The sequence below is a fragment of the Streptopelia decaocto genome (genome assembly GCF_964273445.1).
Source record: "Streptopelia decaocto genome assembly, chromosome: 2".
Lineage (NCBI taxonomy): Eukaryota > Metazoa > Chordata > Aves > Columbiformes > Columbidae > Streptopelia > Streptopelia decaocto.
The window spans coordinates 51,553,242-51,570,493 of NC_138655.1; the positions used below are offsets into that span (position 1 = coordinate 51,553,242).

General features: G+C 35.7%; 1 protein-coding gene across 1 annotated transcript in view; it reads left to right on the top strand.

Moving 5' to 3' along the window:
* SMCHD1 (structural maintenance of chromosomes flexible hinge domain containing 1) overlaps nucleotides 1-17,252 on the top strand; it is an 86,107-nt gene that overhangs the window by 61,997 nt on the left and 6,858 nt on the right. The window contains exons 33-43 of the mRNA XM_082046578.1: nucleotides 2,757-2,872; nucleotides 3,274-3,335; nucleotides 6,446-6,533; nucleotides 6,945-7,076; nucleotides 8,275-8,427; nucleotides 11,893-12,019; nucleotides 12,185-12,304; nucleotides 13,681-13,766; nucleotides 14,857-14,979; nucleotides 15,238-15,428; nucleotides 16,254-16,363. Coding sequence (XP_081902704.1) covers nucleotides 2,757-2,872; nucleotides 3,274-3,335; nucleotides 6,446-6,533; nucleotides 6,945-7,076; nucleotides 8,275-8,427; nucleotides 11,893-12,019; nucleotides 12,185-12,304; nucleotides 13,681-13,766; nucleotides 14,857-14,979; nucleotides 15,238-15,428; nucleotides 16,254-16,363 — 1,308 coding nt within the window. The remainder of the gene's footprint in view (nucleotides 1-2,756; nucleotides 2,873-3,273; nucleotides 3,336-6,445; nucleotides 6,534-6,944; nucleotides 7,077-8,274; nucleotides 8,428-11,892; nucleotides 12,020-12,184; nucleotides 12,305-13,680; nucleotides 13,767-14,856; nucleotides 14,980-15,237; nucleotides 15,429-16,253; nucleotides 16,364-17,252) is intronic.

Sequence of the window (17,252 nt, forward strand, 5' to 3'; positions counted from 1 at the left end):
ACAGAATCTCTTCTCTGTATTCAGTGAAGTACCATATTTCTGATTTTTATCTTCCTGAGCTCGTTCATACATTTTTCCCTCTTTTCTTTTTTTTGTGGAATAGTAATAAAGGATGTACCTATAAAATTATAGGCTGACTGTGAGCCAAGAGGAACCAAAAAGTGATCAGAAGTATGCAAGGGACAGTACACAATATTATTTTCTCTTCCTGTATTTTCTCACAAAACAATGATCTTTACTTTATAATTAAGACTGAGTCATAAAAGAAGAAAATCCATCTCATGATTTATAGCCCAGTAGTATTCACAATAAGGAAAACACAAAGAAAATAAAATTATGACAATGAGGAAATATCTCTTGCTAAAAGGAAAATAGAATTTGAAACCCTACTTTTTCCTATAAGGAAACTTTTGCATGAATAAGAGACCTATACTAATTCAGTTAATTCAGGACATAAAAGTCGTCTTTGTGATAAACGTGGGAGATATGGTTCTTGCATTTGCCAGTGAAGAATCCAAATTTAGTAGCCCTTCTTCCAGAAAATTTTCCTCTTTAATTTGCAATAGTGCAATTTGCACTATGAAACCATTATACAAAGGTTTTTTTCAGAAAGCCTAAGTCCTGTCTAAATAAATTAGATAGAAAGTAAGTCGATTCTGTCCGTTTAAATGTAATAGCATATTAAGACCAGGAAGAAGATACTTCAGTAACAATTTATTAAAATAAAAAACAAAACAAAGCAAACATTTGAGACTTGGGAAGCCTGCTGTATTTTGTTAGTGGTACCTGTGAAGGAGAGTAGTTTCCAAACTATTTTTTTTGCCCCTTTGATCCCATCCTTGCTTTAAAAAAAAAAATTAAAATCACATTTGAATCTTTAGCAGTTGACTTCTAGATCTATCTGATGAAGTAAATACTAACAAATTTCCTGTATTGAATGGTATTCACTTAAGAATTATAAATTAAATTAGGCATTGAATTGCTAAGTTACTGACTCTGATATGCTAATCCTATTTAATTTGCCCTTTATTTGAAAGGACTAAATAAAGGTGACAAATCTGATACATTTTTCAAAAAGTTTCAGGAGAGATCAGGGAAACTTTTAATCAGAAGATATGTTTTCAGCTCTGGGCAGTTGTTAGAAGGAATATAAATCATATAAGTCAGTGTATGGATAAATGTAGAAATGGGAGCAATCTGGGTACTACATGGCTGTTGTACAGGAAGGTAGTGCCTTGCAAATATGTTTGAAGGACTTGACAACTATGTGAATGTGAATGGACCTGCTGATATAGGGTACTTGGTATCTTAGACAGCTTTTGGCAAGTTCCTTAAGTAAAGTAAGCTCTTACAAGACACTGTCCTTCCTACACTTCAGTCTTTTCCTTGCCTTTAGGTGGACTTAGTACCAAAAAAGTTGTCTACCTAAGGAGTGTTTTTAGTTTCATAGTGTGATTTCAGCGCAAGCATCTGAATTTTGCTTACCTATTCTCTGTACTACTATATGAATACTTGTAGATTCCCAAGTGATAAACATCTCTCAAGGTTGACCAAAAAATCAGAAAATCTGCTTCATAAAAATCCATTTGTTGTATCCCAAGCCTGTAGGAAATACCTGCAGCTTCTATTTAAAAATTAGGATGATAAAGATTTATTTATAGTATTAGGAGTTGGGAAGCAGAATACCTCTCACAAGTATGAGTTCTGTGGGGGCTTGTTTCTTGACCAAAGAAGGTTCATATTCAAAGATAATAATTATACTGTCATAACCTGGTGAGCCAACGTTTTTGTGGAATGAGGTTTTTGTTCTTTAAAATACTCCATATAGTGTTAAGAACTTGACTAAATTCACAGTTAGTTTAGTTTTGCATAGAGGAAGCATACTACAGAATTATAGACTCACAAAATGGTTTGGGTTGGAAGGGACTTGTAAAGATCATCTCATTCCAACCTCCATGCCTTTTTCAAATGTAGTGTGTAGTATAAATCAACCAGATTTTTAGAGAGAAAGAGAATTAAACAGCTTCTTCAGGAGATAACGTATATATGACATTAAATTTTGATATAAATTAGACATTAAATTCCTTAGTAACGGCCTCCTATTTAATTAACATCCAATTATTGGATTTACTGGTGAACTTGGGTACATCTGAGGACCAGCACTGAAATCTTGGAGGAAGTCCTGCCTGAATTTTTCATACACATCAAACCACAGTCCTTCCTTAAAGGGCAAAATTCTCCATGAGAAGTGTAGCTTCAATTATATGCTTGAAATCCACTTGTAGCCATAGGGTCAAAGTGGTTAGTTCACATTTTCAACTAGAAGAAGGGTAGTTTTTTCCTAGTTTGGCTTCCATTTCCTTCAGGCCACTAAACTTTCTGTGGAATAGCTAGGAAAAGCTATTTTTTTCAGATCAAGATATAAAATGGCATGTATTTTGACTACAGAACCAGTCAACGGCAAATGGAGGAGTGAGACATGTACGTATATCCAACTTCCACCAGACTAAAGTATGTGATATTAATCTGTAAGAACTAGTGAAACTCAGTTTCAGATTCATAGCACAAGTCCTTCTTTTTATTGCAGTGTGGCTAATAGATGGGGAATAGGGTAGGGGTGTTGGTGCAGTTCCTTTCCAACTACTGCGCCTTTCTATCTAGTAGTTCAGTGGCTAAAGCACTTGTGGAGGAAGAGTTTAGTCTTCTTAATTGTCAATAAAAATAATCTTGAAAAACTGTTGTCTTTCATTCTACAGATTTTATGGTTAGTGTTCTTACTGAAGATGACAACATTATTAAAAATATTAATCCAGCGAGGATTTCTATGAAAATGTGGAAAGCACAGAGCAGCGAAACTAGGACAATGATTGAGGTAAGTCTGGCATAGGACAAACATTTGTAGTAGAAACTTGCCTTCATTTAACTTGGGTCGACGTTCTGTTCTAGATTTTAAATAACGAGTATTATATATCAGTCATATTTGTTAATTGATATCTGTCCTGTTACAAATTGTCAAACTGTTCAAATGTCAAGACTACATTAAGGACAAAATTGCTACTTCTGTGCAGAAGCTAACTAGTAGCACAGAGACTATTAAAAGTTGCCACGCTAAATTTTGCAAATACAAGACTCCAAGCACCTAAAGTATAGGTGATCTCATTGAAATACTGTACACTATCAGTACTGTAAATCATTGAGATTTGATAGCATATTAAAGTAAGATACTTTAACTTTCAGTATACTGCATTAAATTTTTTGCATCTTTCTTTTCAGGTTACAACATTTAGCTGTAGTAAAGTGAACGATGACAAGGAAGATGGCTTCTTCTACTTCAGGTATAGCATAATTTATTTTATAATTACTGATGCAACTTACTGTATGAAATACATAGTTTCAAATAGAAACAAGAGGTTTAGGTTTTGATAATACCAATCTGCTATAGAATTAGTGTGATACAGTGCTATGAAATGGTAAAAGATATAAGCAAGATGCAGTGAACATGAGGATTGAATTCTTCACTAGATACAATTGACATATGTTTAATCTGAGAGTAGAGAAGCATCCAAGAAAATATACTGGAATATTTGATTAGAAATGCTAGCAATGAAGGGACTGAATCATCTGGTTGTCACTTGTCTAGTAACATTCCTTATTTCTTTTCAATGTTACATTCAGCCGCTGTAGAATTGCAGGCTGGACGAAGTGGACTTAACTCTGATTTAATACCTTGTGTACCTGTGTCTTAATCCTGAATCATGACTTTGGCCCTGTCAGTTCAGTGGTCTTTCCTCAGGTTACTTATTCAGAGATGGTGTGTTTGATGACAGGCAGCAGAACTAGAGTTCATCATAAGCTTGTGCCTCATTGCCACATTCTTCTTACCTCTGTTCCTGGCAGGCATGCTGTGAGATCAGTTAAATACTTGTGGTTCTGGCTTGTAATTCAATCTCTTAACTCCTAGGAGCACTCTTTCTTTTAGAAAGTAGACTTTAGGATCAGCTTAATGCAGCAGATAGCACTGTTCCACAGCTGATGCTGGTTCCTGCATCAGAGGAACAGAGGCTTCTGCAGCTCAGCTGTGTCAAGATTCCAGGAGCATCTGAGTGGCAACACATTAAGAGGTGATACCAAGTTTTCTAACTTGCCTCTCAGCAGTGGCTCTCCTCCCTTTGGAGGCACAAAATAAGAGTTCGGGAAGCTAGGGACCCAATTTGTAATCCTTGGGAATCTATGTGCGTTCAAGACCTTGATGTAACATTAAGTCTTCAACACCTTTTTTTCCCGGGAGGCAAGTTAGCTGAGGCTCAAATCCAGCGTTCTGACCCAGCTTGATATGCAATGCAAATGTACCATTATCTATAATTCCTTCTGTCATATCCAGCCAAAAAACAATTCCATCTGGGAAGGCAGTTGATACGACCTTTGTTTATTTAGTCTTTTTAGCCTCTCAGGTCATGTACAGCAACATAATGTATTCGTATATAAAGGCGCTTTCATTGAAGAGATTACAACTAACTCAAAAAGCTATTTGAGAATGGCTTTTTGTATCATTATAGAGATCTGTCTTGTCTTTGAAGGCACTTGAGGTTCCAAGGCTTTCTAAGGCTGATTTTCGCAGCTGTAGCTAAAGGAGACTACCAAATAAGGGTGCAGTTTTGCTTTTAACAGAGCTGAGGTTTCTGTGTGGCTAGTCCAAGTGTATGGAATGAACTTCTCCAGAAACTGAGGATCACTGCAGACATGCACCAAGTATGAGGTGTGTTTCTGTGACTTTGGTCATTCTGAGAAACTCTTAGTTATAGGTGTAGTTACAACATAGGAACTCCCTAAAACATTATCAAAACAAGGCACTCTGCATCATATACTTGTACCTCCAGAAAAGAAAACTGGAATGTATGTGCCAATGTGTACCCATACTAATAAATGTTCTCCTATGAAATGGACTATGGTGGTCAGTGTAATATAAATGAACCTATATAGAGTTGAATATGCAATTATGACAACCTTGACATTAGTACGTGTAGTTTACTAGCTGTCCATAAATGTCCAGAATTAAAGCTCCCAACCTTTTTGAAAAATTTGAAAAACAGACAGTAGGTAGAGATTACCCATTAGCAGCCCTTGTAGGAAAGTATGTATTGCTCATTGGCGCCAGTGTCTGTGGCATCACTGTCTACCACCTGGTTTCTCTCAAGTTTTCCTGTCCTTGGCACAGTCACAAATGGTTTTCATCTGTTTAATGTCAATTGGTAGCATGGATGCTATTACACAGTCTTACAGCTTCCATAACAATTTTGCAATTTCTTCTTTTTCTAGAGCATATGTCTGATTAGATGTTGTTCAGCCACAAGATCCTTAACAGATTATTCCCAACTCTGTTTTTTAATGCATCCTGACAAGACAGATGCTGCCTTCAATCTTATCCTAGATAAAATGCAGAAAAAAAGGTAGAATTCTTCCTACTCTATATGAAATACAAAAAGGAAAAGCCATGGCCTGTTCTAGAAATGGGTAAAGCTTTGGGATTTTGTTTTACAAGTTAAGCATTCCAGGGAATCTTGCATCTTACTCCTTCTCAAACAAAATAAGAATAAACAAATTTTTTAATGTTATTGGCAAAACAGATAAAATGCTGTACATTGTAAAAATAATCTCATTAACCAGTTCAAGAGTGCCACAAGTCATCCTCTTGGAGAAATGTCTGAAATCTTTGTTAGAGACTCCATCTTCTCTAAACTTCCTAAGCATTCATAAGTCAGTGCTATCCCTTGAATTAAACACTGCAGCGATCTTCTAGGTGGCCTGTGGCCTTCCTTAGTAGGTGAAGTTCTTTTTATAGCAGCAGAAGCACAGGCATCTTGTCTTCCATTTATGTTTTATGGGAGTTCTTTGCCAGTGGTCTGCGCTCTGGAACACTGTAAGGTAGAATGAAATCTCCTTTATCTTTCACTGTATTCAGCCTTTAGCACTTGTCCAAGTTACCCAACTTTGTACACCTTCTGAGTAAGAGAAGGAAGTAGCTACTCAGATTTTATGTGAATTCAAGCCAAATGATTAAATTTGGAGAAAATTTGTTGTTGTTGCAGATCTAAACATGTCTATGCACTGTTTCAGTAGCTTTATGAAAATTCATTGGGCGGCAAGTGAAATGAGGTAGATGTGCAGATTTCTGAACAACTCTGCAAAGTTACTGCCAGCTAGTAGAGACAAACTCTTGCAGGAGACTTTCCTTATCTAAGCTTCAAAAAGCCTAATTCTGGTTCTTTAGAAACTTCCATGGTATTCTTGCTAAAGGAGGAATATTATGAAGGAGTACTAAAATACATCATGCCTTAACAGGATTCTCTAACTAGTTTGGAGGAGTACGCAGAATTTGAACTGCTTGTGTACTTGTCACTTTAATATTGACTCACTTTTGCTTGGGTTTTGGTTTTGATTTTTTTAGGGATAAAGTGATTCCAGAGAGAGTGGGAACTTACTGTATCCAGTTTACCTTTGCAATGGATAAGACAAATATGCTCAGCAGTGACCAGGTTTGAATCTATAATTAATTATGTGGAGCCAAGAACGTGTAACACAGAATCATCTTGGAGAACTATTATGATACTTTCTAGATTCAGAAAGCTAATACTTAAACTTGCAAGGTTTGCAAAAAAACCTATATTTTTTTTTTGGTAGTTACTGATTTCAAACTGTTGATTATCGAAGTATGTTTTCATTTGCTATTACTAAGCAGAATTTTTGTAGAATAACAAAGCTGCATAATTTGCAACCTTGTAGAACTGTTTTATGGTCATGCTAATCTGTTTCAAGATTGCCAGCAAATTTCCCATGCATTTGTTTCAGTGTTTTTGAGCAACCCATGTGTGCAGGTGAATTTCAGTGAATTATGTCAGTCTTTATTTTATTTTGTTTTATTTTATTCTTCCTCCTTTTTCTGCTAGATTATAGTTGAAGTTGTACCTAATGACCCTCTACGCTTGTTACCTGATTCTTTACCAGCTACTCCAGCAGTTTCCAATGTTCGAACTCTTACTAGCCGTACACTGGTCAAGGATTTACGCCTCCATGTAATGGTAACTATACTTTAATACAAAATCATAGTTAGGGAAATATGTAACACTGTTAAAAATATGTCGAATTTTGCTGTAAGTCATTGCTGCTATCTCTTTGCAGATTAACTTCACAAAAAAAAGATGTAAATCAGTGATTTCCAGTATATGACAGGTGTAACTTGTTTTATTTACATACAGATGACCAAAACTAAAATGCGTAATTCTTGCTGTCTGGCATCTCAACAGAAACCGTTTGTCATTGCCACAGTAAAATTATGTTTCAAGAATAGATTCTAGTGGGAAAACACTTGTATACACAGCAGATGTTTCTCTCCGTGATTTTTTTTGCAGGACATGGTTTCTCTTAGAAATCTTGTGTTACAAAAAATGTTTCATGAACTTTGAATGTTCACAAGCATGTAGGGAGATCATTTACCAGTTACTGCCATGGGCAAAACAGACTCAGCTTATGAAACAGTAATTTATTGCCACTTAAAATAGGTTTGAGTAGTGGGAAAAAAAGACCAAAAAATTAAAGCAACACCTTCCACCCCACCCTTTCCCAATCTCAGCTTTGCTTCAGACTCCTCTACCTCTCCCACGTGGTGCAGGGGGATGGGGAATGGGGGTCATGGCCAGACCTTAACAGCTCCACTGTGCTGCTCCTTCCTCCTCACAGTTTTCCTGCTCTAGTGTGGGTCCCTCAGTTGGCCACAGTCCTTCATGAGCTGCTCCAGCATGAGCCCTCTTAACAGGTGTGCAGTCCTCCACAGGCTGCTGTGTGGAGATCTGCTCCGCTATGGTCCTTCATGGGCTGCAGTGAAATCCATGCTCCACCATCGTTCCCCTGCAGGCTGAAGGGAAATCCCTACTCTGGCACCTGGAATGCCTCCCAACCCTCCTCCTCCTCGCACCTTGCTGTTTCTCTTATCTTTTTTTTTTTCCTTCCCTCTCTTCTCTGCCTGTGCATTTTTTTCCCTTTCTTAAATCTATTTTCCTAGAGGAACCCCCAATTTGTCGGAGGGGCTCAGTTGTTCCCTGCAGTGGGTTGGTTGGAGCTGTGTCCAGCACAGAGCAGCTCCAGGTTCTCCTCACAGACGGCACCCCTGCAACCCCCCCACTGCCAGCACCTTGCCACACAAACCCAATGCAATGCATAAATGGATTACTTTATTTTTTTCATGTTACAAACTAACTTTTTTTGTCTTTATAATCACAGGACAAATACAACAACCACACTGGAATTGATCTAGTTGGCAAAATAATAGCAAAAATTAAGAGCCTCAATGAAGATGATGATATAGAGATCCCGCAGTTTCAGGGGAAAGTCAGTACACTTGAGTTTCCATTTGACAGAGGATCAGCTGCAATTGTAAGTCTGACTGAAATACACAGCTCCATGAGTGATGAATCCAATGAGGCCTATTTTCCTGCAGTTTCAAAGTTGATCTTACACCTCATTGTGTGTTTTGGATGGTTAGCATATATTGTAGCCTTCCCTTACTGATAAACACATAAATTATTTCTTCTCTGTTTGGTTGCTGATTTTCAAAAAACCCGAAGAAAAGGCATTCTTTAAACTGGTTATCCTTGTCAAGCAAGGGAAGTTTACAAGTGCATTCAAAAACTCGGTTAAGGACTGGGACATACAAGGGGATCCAGGATAAGTCTTATTCTCATTTGAATTTCACATCTAAATAACACTTCACTAATTTGTAGTTAAACTATTAATATTAGCTGTATTTTATATTTTTATTTATAATACTATCTGGCTGTAATATCTTAAGATTATTTAGTTTGACCTCTTCACATATAGGTAATTAAATTTTACCAGGTTCTCTTTACATTTTGTCAAGCTAACTGGGCTTATATATACTTTGCAGAAAGGCATCCTGTCCTCATTTGAAGAATAAAGATAAAACTGCCACTTTATGCTTTATTTCAGCCATTAGTGCTCTTGACTGTTAAAAGTGCTTGCTTTATTTCAGTTTGAATCTCTGACTGTAGCATGATGCATGCCTCTGAGAGTACTGCATATTGTAGTGAGGTCATTATAGTCCCTTTCTCTTCAACAAATGAGGATTGAATTTTTGATACCTATGAGTTCCATTTGTAACAGTTGTTACAAAGTATAATGTAAAAGACATGAGCTAGAAAGTGCACATGCACAAAAACAGAAACTGTTCACAACACACCAAAAAAACCCAGCTGAGCGTAGAGCTGCACATTTGTTCTGAGTGTGGTGATCACAATATCTCCCTTAAAAGCCTACACAGAACTTCTGTGAATACGATTATTCATGTGGTGAGATAGGTGTATACATATATATATATATATATTTCTTTTTAAGTTGCTGAAGTATCATATAAGAATTGCAGAGCAGAAGTATACGCTTACTTCATTTGGTTCCTCTTGTTGTCACATGTTTTACTATCCTGAAATCTATGGAAATCTTCACACACTTAGGTGTGCTGAAGGAGGATCCAACTTTTTAATGAAATTTTCTCAGCCACATTTCTAACTCATTCATTGAAAGCAGCTTCCCAGCAGACCAGTATCAGTGTGTGCCAGGTGGAGGAAGACACTGCCTTATAGCAACAAATACAAAATCTCCCAGTACATCTTGGAAATCACCACAATAGAACCCCAGTAGAATCACTAAAATCCACAGATCCAACGTAGACACTTCTTTGTAATATATTTTATTCAGTACATCAGCTCCTTTTATGGAACTACATAGATGAAACTTAGTGATACAGATTCTCTGTCAAGGATAGAAGCATCCAGTTAACATGGGCAAATATTTTTCACTGAACAATCTGTCAAACTCTGATCTACTCTAATCCATATGGAAAAGTCACAAAATGTGTATGAGAAGCTAGAAAAATAAAATGCATCGACTGAATAGGGGTATCAGATAAAATTAATACACTAATTGATTTATGATGCACTCTGGGTTTCTCTTGTTCCTCAACCATGTTTCAGGAGTAATAAATTAGCTGGTTTGTGAACTCATTTTTCTCACGTAGGTGGGGTGGGAAAACGTGCAAAAGTGTAGGTAAAGGGTCAGTTATATCCACAGGTCTAATAAAATACTACTTTTCTCCACAAATCTTGCCTTTAACACCTATGGTAGAAATTTCAACAGATGTTTAAACTTCATGCTGTTGAGGGAAATAATAACCCCCAGAGAGTGGACTCTGACAGTTCAGATAAAATTACTGGGTAGTTTTTCAGACACCTCAGAGAGGACAAATGCAGAAATAACTGTTTTTTTAATCTCCATGTGCTAGTAATGTGTTGTTGAGCCATTGTGACCTAAATACTCCGCATTTTCTTCAGTGACTAAGCTAACAACCTATGTAATGGGGGTGGCATATTTGAGATTTTTTTTTGTTTGATTTGTTTTGGATTTTTTTTTTTTTGTAAGCATATGCTTTTGCTTTCTACATATATATTCCTGGTTTGTTGGGTGGGTTAGGTTTGCATTTTTCTGCTTTCTTATTACTGTGATCTGATGAGATCCCAGTGCTTTTGACAGTACCTTGTGTTCCCTAGTCTTCCATCAGGAGTAATTCCGTTTCAGTGGATTTACATACGTCTTCCCCTCTTCGGGAAGTTTTCAGTTGTCTAGTTTATAGTGAGTTCTCTGACTTCAGACAACTCACAAAACTCATGTGGAAAGGGTTTGTTGGTTGTGATGCAATGTACTTTTCCTATGACTAGTAATGGGGAGGCGAAGGAACACACTAGTGTTTTTGCAAGTATCTTGAAATTGTTTGATCTTGTTAATAAATATAATTGTGTGCAATTAGCATCAATGTAATGAAGCTCATAATCTGACGTGTTTACCCTTACACTGAGGTTCAGGAATACTAGACTTGTTTAATGAAGGAAAAATGTTTGTTTTTATTAGCATAAATTTTCTAAGGAAAAGATATTTCCACTACAGACTTCTGATTAAATATGTAGCTGCAGTATTTTTGAAAGCCATGAAGACCATCTTTGAAGGTTATATATCTATCTCTTCTTTTAGGCTGCAACCACCTCTCTCTTGATTTGGCCAGTTGAGTAGCAATTTCTACATGTTAAAGGTGGAAACAGTATGAGTTTTATAAGCATTATTCATTTTATGCATGATACCTTTCCCAAAGTAACAGCACATTTAGATATCACCTATACTAATTTTATTTCTGTTTACCATTATTTATGGTTTTATAATACTTCCTGTGTATGTAAAGAAAGGGGAAGGATTTCGTTTGCCTTTTCAATAACGAATTGATAAGAAATGGGATCTTCATGTTAATGTTTGGATATATATTGTTCATTCATTTGGGACCTGCTGTCTACTTCCATGGTAACAGCAGTAACTTTAACTCAGCACTGGGAATAGTTTGTTTTTCCTTCTCCGTGTTTATGGATTGGGTCTTTCTTTTTAATGTTCTGTTTGCATTTGTTCCCACGCTGAATGAAGTACATCTGAGGAAATCCTGCTTGTGGGACAGTGCAGAGAATGCTTTTTTCTAAGCACGTCTCTTAAATATAACATATATCCAAAAATAATAAGAGTCTTTAAACAGGTAAAATGACAATCGTAATTCCTAAATAATGAAATAGTTACTGCTAAATCTTTGTATTTTACTTCTTTTTATTACATATAAAAGGCATTTCCAAGCCAGTACTTAAATCTGTAGTAGTATTGTATAGATATGTAAGTAACTTGTAAGATATAGTATTTGAAGAATGTTTATTTTATTTTGTGTTACCTCAAGTGTGAACATAAACTTATGTATATTTGTTTGGTTGTTGTGTTTTTGTTTTGTTTTGTTTTTATTAGAATCTAGTGCTGGCTGAAAATAGTCCTGGAAGAGATAGCACTGAATATGTTCTTGTATTTGAGCCAGATCTGCTAGGTTTGAAAAAACCTTTGGAACCATACCGTCTGTCATTTATGTTTTACAATGGTATGTTTCAGTTACTCTCAAATGCTTGCTGTTCCTTAGAGCCAACTATTTTTAGGTCCATTATTTTTCTTCAGAACTGTGTAATAGCTTAATAGATTTTTCCTGATGTTTAAACCAACTAAATATGTTGTATTTTCTTCTGAAAATGTGTATTTATTTCTGTAGATTTCAAGAAGCAGCAGCAGATGGCAGCACTTACAAAGGAGAGAGACCAATTGTCTCAGTCCATAGGTGTTTACAGAAATTGGCTTGATACTACTAATCAGCTTACAACTGAATTGAAACGTAAGTTTGATCAAATATATAAATAAATTTCCTGGAAATTAAACTTTTTTTTTCCTGTAGTCATTTTGAGAATATGAGAGAGGGATAAAAATTGCTATTGAAATCATGAGATACAGTAATTAGAGGGAAGCAGAAGGGAATGTATGTTAGCATTAGCAGGGAAGCATCTAGTTATTTGGATGTGCCTATATATAAAGGGTCTTGATTTGAGGTAGAATGTATTAGGTCAGAACTGTCAAAAGGAGGAATAAAACATTGAAGTTAATGATCTGATTCTTTTTTTTCCATGACTGCCTTGCACTGCCATCTTTGCAACGGATGTGGGAGTGCTCATCTATCTGGAAATAAAACAGTTGCCTAAAAAGAATTTTAGGGAATGAGCTGTAGATAATTCTCTCTCAAAAAGTTTGGTTTGCATTATCAAAATGTTACTTGGCCCCAACATTTGATGCTATGTACGTTATTCAAAAGTGTTGTGTAGCTATTCATTATGTTTTTCAGCAAACATGATCCTTTATAGTGTGTTAAACAACAGAGCAGAGTGAGGGCAGTTTTTTATGGAAATGGGAGAGATGAAGGAAATGTTTTCTTTGCATTATTTTTTTGCTTGAGTTATCCTGTCTGTTTATCAGAAGGTTTGTTCTAACTGATGCATTTTGAATTTTTGTTTTAAGTATTCACTCAGTGTAAATAAAGCATGCTGGATTAGAAGATGCTGCTGTTTCTTGTGATTTTAGTACAGGCCTATGTTTCTGTTACTTGCTTACTGTATGTTTCCATTATGGATGCAAATTTCCGAATTCCAGTGTGAAAGGCAAGTTTTGTTTCATATTTGCAGATTTTTGCACATCTCTGCTAGAGAACAGCATTATACTTCACGCGTAAATAATATTTCCAAATATAAACCTGTTCGAATAGAGTGGAAAGCAACTTGTTTTCTTGTTTGTTTTCAAAATTGTTTCAGTTCAGATATGAAAGTTGAGGAAATAGTGTCCAGAAAGTGGTGTCCCATATAAGAGACAGAAGAGGGTAGTGCCAGCAACCACTTTTCCCTTCCCTCTTGCTATTTCGCCTGTAGGGGAACCATTTGAAAAGATAATTTAGGTTGAAAACAGAAAAGAACATTCTCAGACTGATGTTAGGAGTAGCTCTATTGCTTCCTGAAGCTGAAGGAGATGGCAGCTGCTGAAATTGCTTAGAAGCTGGACAAATCTTGAGATCTTTGTGGACAGATAGTGATATTCTGTGCTGAAATTGAGAACTAGATTGGATCAGCTGTGGGTGGCATAATTCTGAGAAGTTGTGAGAAATTCTGTAAGAAGCGTGCCATTGCTTTCTAACATTTCCTTACTCTCTGTTGATTTTACTGGTTTCAGGTCAGGTTAAACAGGCTGAAACAAGAGAAACTCACCTGAAGAGTGAACTGAAAAAACACCAAATTGAATTACCACAGACAAACACAGTATGGCTTCTTTCTTATTAGACTCCATACATCTTAAACATACATCTGATCTTAACATTAAATTGATATCATTATATAACATTATTGAATCACACTGGTATATAAACAAGCACCTGTTACTGAAATCCTGAAAATTTAAACCATGAGGAAGATTTCTGTATCGGTGCCAAACTTAATTTTTTTGTTTGTTTTGGGGTTTGGTGTGTTGGTTTATTGGGGGTTGTTGTTGGTTGGTTGGCTTTGGTTTAGTTTGTATGTTTGTTTGTTTTTCTGTTCTGCTAATATAACTATCTCTTAAACTGGTAGAGAAATACAAAAAACTTCTCTTCTATATCCTGGGCTTGGTTTTGCCTTTCTACTAAGGTTACCAGTTGTGTTACTGGTAGTGCTAGTTTTAATAATGGGTTTTTGCGGGCTGATCAATATACACGGGATGTATTCTGACAAAAGTAAACCAAAGGAAAACACTTATTTTTGGAGAGTTAGAATTTCATTTATTACTGCTGAAGTTGATGTAAAAGGAAGTTTGAAAGATTTAGGGCAATGTACCCCACTTCTAATTTCCCATAAAAATCCAATTATATTTTAAAGAAACTTTTAAAATAAAGTTTTCAAACTACTGATAAATAAAAATAAGTATTGCAGTCATTAAATCACAAATCAGTAGAATTAAATTATACATGTTCTGCAATCGTGATGTCCAAGTTCCCCTTGCTGGGTAAATTTTTCAGGCCTAGACATAGTGCCCTTCTAAAATGTTGTTTTTAATGTTTGTGGTTGTTTCTTCCTGCTGATTTAAACTTTCTTCAGTTTTGGCTCTGATCAAGCTCTGGTGGCTCTTCATGAAAAGTTCCCTGAAGTCTTTGTGACTTTTTCATTACTATTTTTTTTAAAGTTCATACTCAAAATTGCAGTGTGCATCCTTTTGCTCTCCTCGAAGTTTATATGCAGTGGTCCTCTATGTATTAAGAGCCTATCTCAGATTATTGAATGTTTTTTGTTAGGAGTTTGATTGGCAACTGGTAAAGTAACTACTTCTGCAGCTCAGCCCAATGATACATGCTTGCTAACTTCAAATTTTCCTTCTCAGCTTCAGTATGTGGATTCTGTTATAAAACAAAAGATGTTGGATCAAGAAAGAGTAATGAAACAGCCAAGGCGAACTTGTACCCTCCCAAACTATCCAAAAGGCAACCAGGATATTTTAGGCAAGGTGAGTTTTCTCTCAGCCTTCCAATGAGTTTTGTTGGTTCCAGGAAGTGTTAATGATGACAAATTAGCCAGCTAAATATGCAAGTGATTTTTGAGGAGCTATTTAAAAGAAGATAGCATTCTCAATCCATTAGGTGACCAGCTCTTCTAACAGAGCCATCAACAGGGTCTGATTTAAGTTGCAGAATGATTGTGATTAATATGAAAAGGAGAGGTGGTCTTGGCTTCTATTTTGACTGTTCTGACTTCTGTGGTACAGATTGCACATTTAGCTCAAATTGAGGATAATGAAGCAGCAAAAGTTATCTCCTGGCATTTGGCAAGCGACATGGACTGTGTAGTCACACTCACTACTGAAGCCGCTCGTTCTATTTTTGATGAAACTCAAGGTCGACAACAAGTGTTACCCCTTGATTCTATTTACAAGAAGACACTTCCTGATTGGAACAGGTACAGAAAAAAACAATGAAACTTCTGCATTTGTATTATATACTTGTTCAGTTTTGGTTTGTTGTTGTTGGTTTGGGGTTTTTTTGGTCTAATCTCTTTTTTAAGTTTTACTCCTGTTCAAGATTCAAAGTATAAAGTTTCTGGCAACATTAACGTCACTTGAAATGTTAACTGAAATCATAGCTTTATATCTTTTTATCTTTAACCACTGCGTGGTGTTCTTTATTTAATAGGGTGTTTCTATTAAAAGAGAAGACAATCTACTGGTTTTTTCTTCACTTCTATGTGTTTTCTAGATCAGGAACTTCTTTTAAATGAAGTAGTGCTTCAAAACAAATTCTGACTTTTACCAAAATCCATTTCTGGAATACATTCCCTAAAATAATCTGTAGTAATAGAAATTCATTCTGCTGTTTTGGTTTCCTGGAAGATAAAGGATAATATAATAATTCTGTGCCTGAAAATAATGTGCTTATGAAGATGACTAGTAATATCATAAAGAATGCCTATTAGAAAAGATCTGATGCACAGATGTATTTGTAAGGTCTGAAATCTCAGGTGTTCTTTAAATAGTGTAGTAAAACTTGTTCATAAAACTAGTCATATGAATTTGTTGGATGTATATCTCATTACAAATTAGTGTTTCACCAAAGCATCTTTGGTATAACTGACATTTCAGTGAATGTTTGGAGCATTTAGCACCTAATATGGAAGTGTTAAGATGCATTCAATTCAGTTTGAGATTCCTGACTAGATTGTCAGAAGCAATAATGAAATATGGACAAATTACTTTTTTCTCCCTTGCTCTCCCCTTTCTCCAATTAGGCCTTTACCTCATTTAAGAAATGGAAAAATCTGCTTCAAACCTGTTGGAAATCCTGTATTTGCCAGAGATCTGTTAACATTTCCAGATAATGTAGAGCACTGTCAAACAGGTAAATTATATTAAAGAAATTCTTCATACATTCCTTCTTTTTAATAAACAAAATACAGAAACATCACAACTCCTAATCCATTTAGTAATCTTCACTGTGATATTTGCAATTATCAGTGTACATTTCTCATGAAGTCTGGTGGTAAAAGAGAATGACGTTAGCGTTAAGTATTTGCAAACAACAGTTGTGTGAATTTCAGCAATGACATTGTCTTCTGCTTGTCCTGTTTTTATTTTCTCTGTTATCTATATTAGAGGCATTTTTTCTTTTTTTAAATTACTGCAGTGTTATCTTATTCTCAAGGTCATATAAGCAGAAACTGGCAATCATGATATTAGTTTTATATTTTCTTATTGCAGAAGTTACTGCTTTTGGTAGTCTGTTTTCCAGTCCTATTCCTTTCAAAAATGTGTAATGCATAGATTTATACACACTCAGACCGAACTGTACATGACTATATATGTTGTGCTTAAATAGTTACAGTAAGAATAAGCTTTCAATTTTTATGTAGATTTCAGTTTAGGGAACCGTTGTCCTCTTGTTCTTTCTAACAACGTAGCACTGCCTGCCTTTTCCTACATTCTTTTTCTTAAATTAAGTAGACCTGCTCCTTTATATGAAGAGTTGAAATCTGTAATTAGTTCAATAAGTTTTTCGTTTTACTTCACAACTTCCTAGTATTGAAATATTCATCTCTATAAAAACAATTTTTAGTCCAGTTTATTTTCAGAAAGTTAGATATTGTCAAATTCTTCTTCATGTCCCTTGGGGGAATTTAAAAACCACATTGCTTGACATGCAAGGCTACATCAAGTTAAACTTTGTATAGAACAATATTTTATTGGCAGAAGAAAAGTCTTAAACTCAGTTGTATCATCCACCTGTGGAA